At 38.2% G+C, this 9378-nt stretch overlaps 1 protein-coding gene across 1 annotated transcript; it reads right to left on the reverse strand.

The window, feature by feature from the left end:
* Positions 1-4880: 4880 nt before the first annotated feature.
* Positions 4881-8896, reverse strand: LOC145769437 (m7GpppN-mRNA hydrolase-like). The gene is made up of 2 exons (XM_082581079.1): positions 8637-8896; positions 4881-6075 (listed from the first exon to the last, which is right to left on the reverse strand). Exons 1-2 carry the CDS (start codon positions 8894-8896, stop codon positions 5193-5195), a joined length of 1143 nt encoding a protein of 380 aa, XP_082437205.1. The 3' UTR covers positions 4881-5192.
* Between the last annotated feature and the right edge of the window lie 482 nt (positions 8897-9378).

Raw genomic sequence — 9378 nt, forward strand, 5'->3', positions numbered from 1 at the left:
ATATTTTGCACTAGTTTTTGCTAAGGTAAGCACTGCTTGCCTTGCTTTCCCTCACCGATCGTCACTGGTAGTCTCACACGGCATGCAATAGGTTACAATTTTATGAAATGGTCAATTGGTCATGGCCACTTACACTTTGGAGATATTGTTGTCCACACGGACAAGGGAGGATTGATCCAGTGCGGAAACGGGGAGGAAGTTAATTTTTTTGTAATTTTATGAGGACTTTTTATTGACAGCTTATTGTTTTTTTTTCTTAGTGATCTATTTTAAATGTTATACAAACTGAAATGTAACCTATCAAACTGAATTTCAATTTATTTGCATAAGTAGGCTACCACGTTGGCATCCAAACAAAAAATTTCAAAAACTGAGTTGAAGACAAAATTTCACATTCACATCAAATTCGAATGAAATTTTGTCAAGGCATGCACCAAAACTTTATGCAACTTTCAACGTCTGACTCTTTTCAATTGTTTTCACACCGTAGCCTACGCACAATAAAATTGAACTCAATAATCAAGATAAATGATCTCTGCGTAATTTTCTTGATAAAACTCTTGAAATAGCCTACTTATCGGTAGGCCTACAGCTCCAGTTCGCAAGTCCAATACCCTTTGTTGCCATTATTCGAGAAGGCTGCAAATTTTTGTCATTGAATGTACACTACTGTTGACCGTTGAAGTTTTTTTGATCAAATTCTTTTTCCCATACAAAGTACCAGATGACCACTTGGCGAATTTTATTGTAGTTGTACAAAATAAAACACGAAATGTACAACTATTGCGCAGCAAAAATAAGGGAAAATGAGAACATATATGAATGACATCAACTAAGTTACAGTAGGCTAACCAATTTACTTGCTTCTCACCAAAGAATAACTTTTCTACTTCAGGTGAATTTAAAACAAAATTGATTCGCCACCGGATTTTACACTACACTATTTTAATCGAAACAAAAAAGTTAATATAAAAAATAGGTCGAAACTTCTCGGTTGGCATGGAACCCTCATAAAACTTCTGAAACTGAGCAGCACAAGTCGATACAAAAAGATTAGCAAACAAATTTTACACCACTCGGCAAGAAACACATTACTTAACTTGTAAAATATAGGCTAAGCAAAGAATGCGAAACAAATAAATTCGTTCGATACTCAAATTAAATCATTATTTTTGCATGTTGCAAATACAACAATGTAGTCCGTGATCACGTTTGCTAACAATTTTTCAAGAGATTTCAAGCCTTATCTACTTTAAGTCTCTCTGACACACCGAACTTACGTCAGTCTCTGTTTCGCCATGAGCACAACTGGACTTTACTGTAAATTTAATTTTATCGAAACAACAAAGATAATAATGCACAGGATTTTCAAAGAATTGAAGCAAAGAGCAGTTTACTTTTGAAGTTAATGTTTAAGCGTAAACGAAACAAACCAGTGGAGCGTCTTCTAGTTGAACAATTTAGTTTTAAGACGGAAGGACTCTTTCAATTAAAAACAGCTTCCAGTTAACTTCTCATTTTAACGTGAAGGCATTTGACAATGAACAAAAACGAGAAGGCGTTGCATTTCAGTCCGTATTTAAGAAGACACTTTTTATGACGGCAGGCAAATTAACAAATGATGACGCACAGCACAAGCATTACGTCAAGACAGTGGCGTATCCTGGTGGGTTGAGCAAGGGAAGCACTAAAACTCGTGGGAGGTTAGAGCGTACCGAAAGCACGCGTATTCTAGGAGGTCCGGGGGCATGCCCCCGGAAAATCTTTGCAAAATTACTCAAATAATAGATTATAGCGCTTTCTGGAAATACTTTTAGGGTAATATTTGTATGAAATTTATTAGCAGATAAACAGCTATTAACTCATTAAAGGTAGCTCTTACACACAAACGGGCAAAAAACTGCAGCTAAAATTAGAGAACACCAAAAACTCAGCTACACAAAAACCCAACAGAGTAAGCGATTCTGAAATTGCTTCTACAGATTAGTTAAAAGAAACGTAAACCGCCAAATAAGTATTGGTTAGTCGGAAAGTTAAAGCATTCAATGGATGCTTGCGTCTAGCAACACATGACAATCTTCATTCTTATGCAGGCATTCAATCTGTTGAGCTTCGCCACAAAAAAGTCTCTTTGCTTCTTGGTCGACTTGTGTTAAACCACCTTCTTTGTTTTAAAGATCATGCTCTTTCGAAAGAAAACCCCGTTGGGTGAAATTAATACCCACAGAGACAACACTCGCCCACCACCTGTCCCTGCATTTCAACTGTCTTCACACGAGCTTTTCTGCTTATACGTGCACCACCGGAAATAGTTTCTTTCACTTTACTACTGGTGTGATGCTGAAGAACAAATTGTAGGCTACTACTTTCCGTTTACCAAATAAAATGGAGAGTCCGTATGTATTCAATGATGAAACTAAAGACTAGCTCGTCATCGTGTGAGCCTCTGGGGCCGAGGGTCAACCATTTTACCACCCCAGATTCACGATATTCCCGGACTACACTGGAAGGCTACTAGAGAGCAGCCACTCTTTAGTTTCATCATCCATGACGCGCAGACCTTCCACTCCGTTAGGTGGCTTGAAGATGGTAGTCATTGATGATGTGGTCTGCGGTCTGTTCCTCGGCACCACATTTATAGGAGGAGGAAGAGGCCATTTCCCATTGGTGCATGGTTGAGCGGAAAAGCCCGACACCCGTTGGTAAAGACTAGCTGTTTCTTGGTAACTTCTCAATATTGTCAGGGCAAAATCGGTCAGAATAAAGTCGGTTGTGCTGACTGACAAAACGTCAGGTCAAGAAATTAATCTATGATCGATAATTCGATAACGTTGGATGGCCAAAGCCCAAAGGATATATCTTCTGCCTTAATGGTTTAAGCCAGGGGTGGGCAACATGCGGCCCGCATGCAGCCCTTTTCTATTTTTGTGCCGTCCTTCATCTTCTTTAAAGGTGTCCTTAATGGCAGTAATGAGAGCCAGGATGTTTATGTTCGAAGAGTGGCAGTATTGCGTGAGGAATTTTCATCTCGATTTACACAATTTCGAAGCTTAAAAAGTGATATGACCGTCTTTTCATTCTCCTGTTGCCTATACCTGTGAAATAAGTTCTGCGCCTGTAGAATATCAACTTGAATTGAATTCACTGCAGGAGGATAACAGTCTTGTACCGTACAAAATTTCAATAAGATAAACCTCATTGACTTTTACAAGTCTCCACCAGTGGCGGAATACCACAACTTGAAGAAATTAGGCAAAAAGTTTGTATGCGTGTTTGGAAGTACGTATTCCTGTGAGCAATTGTTTTCGAAGATGAAACACGTAAAAAACAAGCTGAGAAGTAATCTGACTGATACACCTGCTTGATAGTTTGCGTCTTTTCACAATTGCACATCTAGCAAAGAACCAAATATTGACAATTTAGTTCAAAATATCCAGCATCAACCTTCTCACTAACTTCTATTTGAACATCTACTGTGTATCTGCTATGATATTTCATATCCGCTTGTACTTGTGATTTTCAAGTAAAAGCTGAAAATATGAATTAGTGTTAATTTAATGTGCGGCCCTCCTGTAAGTATTACATTTTTCTAACTGGCTTTTGTATTAAAAAGGTTGCCAACCCCTGGTTTGAGCAAAGATGACAGAGTAGAAGAAAAAAACTCAAACGTTTTCCTGATTGAAATAAGACAAATACGGAAAAGGAAAGGGCCATAGCTATTAGCTACATCATGGTATTGTTACCAACTTACTATTTTAACAAATTATAACCAAAACCCCAGATTTTTTTTTATTAAGCATTCTAGAGAAGTTTACCCAGCCAATACTCTTTTCTGAAGGAGTACCGGAGTAGGTAACAGGTATGTGGTTGGATACGCTAAACAAAGCTTTCAACATGCTTGTGCACATAGGCGTCGACATAGGGTGGGCAGCGCCCACCCAGCGGTGAAACGAGGGTGGGCAAAATATGTTTTGCCCACCCTGTTTTCATGACACTTATGAAGTGTTCGTTACAATTATTTCCGCTTTTGTTAAACGCTGAATTATCCAACCAACTGCAGCGCAACTTCTTGTTTTACGCTATGTCTCTCGCTAGGTATCCGACAGAACAAAGCAATTCCGCAACAACGCTGCGTTGAAAAATGCGATACTCACTGCATTGTTGTTGCTACGGCAACTGCCACACGCTGGCAATTCCTGGTGAGAGAAAGCCACGTTTGATCTTTTCTCCGAATGGTTTCACCTTCGTTACGTCACAATCAAACTTCAGTTCGGGTCAGCGTAAGGGAATATGAATATGACATCATAATGATCATGACAATAAAATAACCGATACAAACTAAAGACGTACGGTACTGAAACAATCGTTTTTTACAAATCTTTCTTCACAAACTTGTTGCTGGGTATAAATTGTGGCACCGCGCGATGTTGTCATTTCATTATTGAAAAGTTAAACATGAAGCAAAGGTCAAACATCTATTCGCACATTCTTAAAACCAGATTCCAAAAGGCGTCGAAGTGATAACGCTGAAGAAGCCACGTCCAGCACGAATGAACGTAGAGATGACATTGATGAAAAAAGCAGTGCTTCAAGGATGGACAGTGGTGAAGTCAATGTCTCAGGCAATGCACCTGTAGTTGTAGAAGATAGCATGAGCCATGGAAATCTACCCGCTCCATTTGATGTTAGCATGCTGCCGGATGAGCTTCCGGCTCGGGAAGGTCACCTGTTCCGTCAGCAGTCACCTGTTCGAACATTTTATGGCAAATCCGAAGGCGCCACTTTAAAGATAACAGGTCACGAGTCACGCGCTTTTTAGGTCGCAAAGGAAAACATAAAAGAAGTTTGTTTAGTTTAGCAGCGCTCATAAGATCGCAAGGCGCATGAAACCAAACATCAAACCTATTAAAGCTCAATTGCTGCAGTGACGCTAAACGCAGTCTTTGTGAGAAAGACTAAGCATCGCGAATTTGCGAACATACACATTCAATGAAATCTGTTTGAAAACTCTCGCCCACCCAGAATTCCTCTCTTCTAAGAAAAAATCGAGGCCTATGCTTGCGCACAAAAGTTTTTTTTTTTCACCTAACTCAGGTTGTGCGTCAACTAATAATATAAATTGTATAGCATATAATCTCATACTTAATACATGTATAATATTGTATAGCGTGCTTTCAAAAAACTGAAAAGGGTTATTTATGGAAACAGTTAATCGCTTTGGAAAGACTGTCTCTGTCGAAAGAAAAATACTTCCAAGCATCGGGCATGTTGTCAGAATGCATTGATCTTCCTCTCGACAGGCTGGAGTTAAAAGGAACACCTTCAGGCATGGGAGGTCTGTAAAATCTATCACCTCGGCCTCGTCCGTGACATTTTTTTCTTTGCTGTGGAGATTGATCACCCCTGTTGGTAATACTGTTAATAACCTCTAATTCAAAATTGTTTTTTTGGTGAAACTGTTGAACTTGTCTTTTGGCTGATTCAGACAGAACTCTGCTACTACTTTGAGGGGAAAATTGTTGAAGTGTAGATGTTTGAGAAGAGTTCTCAGCTCCACTTGCCCTTTCGTTATACTGCGGTTTCGTGTTCTCTGGTTTGGTAGGTTTAGAAGGTTTTTTCAAAGCAACCCATCGGCGAATTTGCTTTACAAAAGGAATGACCATAAAAAAACAATTTGCACCCATATTAAGATTGTGTTTTGGAGTATTATCTTTTTTATGCGCAGGAAGATCGTCTATGTTAAACCATTGAACATTTTTTATTTCTCCACGGGTTTTTGGTTTAAACGGTGTATTCATAGGTACATTAGTAACATAATACAGACGGCTGAGTTGTTCATTGAGATGATGTTCCGCATACTGCGTTTTGTCAACTTTACCAGTTATATTATATCCAGTTTCTTCCAAAACTTCTCTAGCAGCACATGCATCTGGACTTTCTCCTTTGTTGACTTTTCCTTTCGGAAAGCCCCAGCTGGCTTTAACCCAAAAACCTTGCACCAACAAAACATTCTCAAGTGTGTCATTCAACAAGATAGCTCCATAAGTAGGAACATTCTTTTTGTACTCTTTCCACCTGAAAGGCAGTAAATTCACTCTTAGAAACTTAAGTTAAGACAAAAACCATATAACATTTACTTAAGTTCTTACTTTAGTATCGATGTAAAACTTAGTGTTGATGAAAGTTACTCTCACCCATTCTGGCCAGCCATGTCAAATTTAAAACTTCAATCAGACATAATCAGTGGGATGGCCAATAAGTAACTTGGCTTTTAATTATATGATAGTGTTGGGCAATATATCGAATTTTCGATGCGATATCTTTTCAATATCGATATTTATTTCAATATCGTTCGATATTTTAACTATTACAGCCCTAACTCGTAACTGCAAACCCCTACAAAAACGTTGCCGAGGCCAAACGGCAAAAGTTGAAATTGCCGCAGCAATTGCTGTGAACGTTTATTACGAAAAAAATTGTACCAAAACATGTAAAATGAGAAGCGAAAAATATACTGGAGTAGTCTATCACGACCGCACTGTTTGATTTGTTGTGATGTAATAATACCAAAAGTAGCGATAAACCGAACAACGCGATACGCACGCTGTTACGGTAATTCACGTTGAATAACTCACGAGGAGGAAAAGTAAGTTAATTTTGGGTTAATTCAACGTTCGAGTCGGCACAAATCGATTTAATATTCCCGGCGGGTTATATTGCGCAACAACAATGCCCAATAAGAAATTTACGTTTGTTTTACATTAATTCGACATCTAGCGACGTTGAATTATCATAAAATAACGTTAATTGCTCAACCAAGTACCGGTAACAAATTAATAGCTCCCTGCGAGAAGATTGCTTCGATTTACGTATGCACTAACATCATTTCGGCACGATTGGGATACTGCGAGCAACACAAACTCTGTTTGATGAAGAACTAGATGTCAGAATCGAAATCATCAGATGCTGTATCGGAGGATGAGGTTGTCGTGTCATCACTGGAATCGGACAAATCAAGAGGCTCATCACTTGGCTGTAAATGTACACTGTCTTCGCCGTTCACAATGAAGCGTCCACGTTTTGCCGCTTTCGTGCTTTAATACCCATCTACACGCCTCTTTCGCAGAGCTCCATCAGGGTGTTGACTAAGGAGCAAATCTATGGCTGTGGCAATGTGGCATAACGACTGGGAGGAATGTCTAATTGTCTAACCCTAACCTTACAAGCGCTTGTGTGGCCTCGGCATTTTTATTGCCGACGTTAATGCGCCATTCATGCATCTGCGTCGGCAATCACCTCAGCAATCTGACACTAATTCCGAAGACTGAGAAACTCTTTTCTTAATTAGAGCAAAAATATCAAAAAGTATCGAGTATTTTTTCAAATATCGTATCGTTTTTTTCAATATCGCCCAACACTATTATATGATTATGGTTAACTTGGATGTTAAAAAGTACAGTTCAACAATACCCAGAATGTATTAAACCGGGTACAGGAAGTTAGTGAAAAGCGTCAGATAGAAAGGAACTGACTACACTTTCAACAATGTCTTACACTTTCACAAATGAAATCTTTATGTGTCCAAGATCTAGTGGCCAAATATGAGACTGCCTATACTAACATACCTCAAGCCTCTACAACAAAACCTCCAAGTTTATTTTAAAGGGAAATGCAAATTAAAGAGTTATATAATTAAATGACAAATTTTCAATTTCATGTAAGATGTCAACAAGCATATTATAGAACATGGTTGAAGAAAATATCAATGCTAAGCATTAAGTTTTATGCTCACTCAAGTCGGCTGCATAGCCGAGTAGAGTGAGCATGTGGCTATGTGGTCGAGTAGCATGTGGTCATGTTGTCAAGTAGCCAGACTGCCAGAGCCTGTTTTTTTTCAGTCATTACCAATTTTTTAGCAAAATGTCCGAAAAAAATATCATAGTCAATTCGGTCAAAATGTCCGAAAAAAAAGAAAGTCATATAATCAGTGTTTGCGGCCAGGTAGAGTTTCACTGATGGACGTTGAAGAAGCGATTATCTGTTCTAACTTTTCTCAGCGAAACTTAATGTTGTAGCTAGTCAGCAAGAGCAAATTTTGGTTTGTATCAGCTACTTGAAAGGAAATATTTTCATCAGAAAAAATAACCGAAACAAATAAAAAATGACCAAATTTTTTCAAGTCATTTTGGACAAATGACCGAAAAGTCTCAGCAAAAAAAAACCAGGCCAGAGCATGTGGCTATGTCTAAACAAAGACAATCAATGACATGCTAAAATAAGGGGAGCAGCTGACTTGAAGACTATGTCACTTCGCTGCTTCCTGTCGTCTGTTCTGACGCATCTGTGATCGCAGTGTACCGGTACTGTATGTTATAGCAATGGGTGCCAATAAAAGCATGATTAAACAGCTAAGTGGTAGATAATGAGATGAAACATTGGGCATGGGCCATGGTTCTCATCAGCTTGCTGGTGGTTATTTATTTATCCAAACTAGGAAATCATTTCTGGTAAGGTAAAATAACCAACTTTCCTTTAGCAGAAAAAAGTCAAATTTTTTGTTCACAACATTATATATAAATTGCATATGTGAAAATATACATGATCATATCAATAGAATAATATCACTGATGGCTTACTTTTCCAAAACATCTTCAACATCTATGTCTTGCGGATTCAAAAGAAAAGGATATTCTTCAAAAATCAATTTTGCAAATTCTCGCATGCGACAATCAGGCAGAGTGGAATTTTCTGGTCTAAAAAAGTCCAAGTAAAACCAATGTGCAAGTTCAATTTGAAAACAAAGTCGAACCATGTCCTCCTTCTCTGATTGAGGAATATTCAATAAAAATCGACTACACAAGTCATCCAGCACAGACTCATCAATATTTAAAGACATATTATACTGTAGTCAGGCCGCTATATTATTCAATATCATCAAATAGTCTGCAACAATTCACAACAAAAATCATAAATTCATCTTTAGCTTTGTACCAACAGCATACTTTAGTTTGTTTGTATTTCTGACAATCACAACAAAAAACGGTGCTCTTGCACAAGACGCCCTGTGGGTCAAGGGGACAAAATGATGACGTCAAAAACGTCACACACATTGGAATATACTATTATGAAAGAGGAAGTGCGGGGTGGAAATGCAATGAAACACACCAGAAGGAAATTGTCTCCCATTTATTGATTTGTTGTTCAATTTAAACAAATATGCAATCAGTGAAAAGCACAAGCATAGATCTAACCAACTAAGTTAATACCAAGTCCCAAAATACTACTAGCTCCATCTGGTGGCCACCTAAACTTGACCAAATTCAAACCATAACGAAAACATCATTTTAAATGATAAACAATCTAAATCAAATCCAATTA

The sequence above is a fragment of the Aplidium turbinatum genome, chromosome 4, assembly GCF_918807975.1.
Source record: "Aplidium turbinatum chromosome 4, kaAplTurb1.1, whole genome shotgun sequence".
Taxonomy (NCBI): Eukaryota; Metazoa; Chordata; class Ascidiacea; order Aplousobranchia; family Polyclinidae; genus Aplidium; species Aplidium turbinatum.

Coding starts and splice junctions, on each gene's coding strand:
- LOC145769437 (XM_082581079.1), bottom strand. CDS start 8,896: ATGTCTTTAAATATTGATGAGTCTGTGCTGGATGACTTGTGTAGTCGA. Junction 6,076..8,636: donor GTTGAAGATGTTTTGGAAAA/GTAAGCCATCAG, acceptor ACTGCCTTTCAG/GTGGAAAGAGTACAAAAAGA.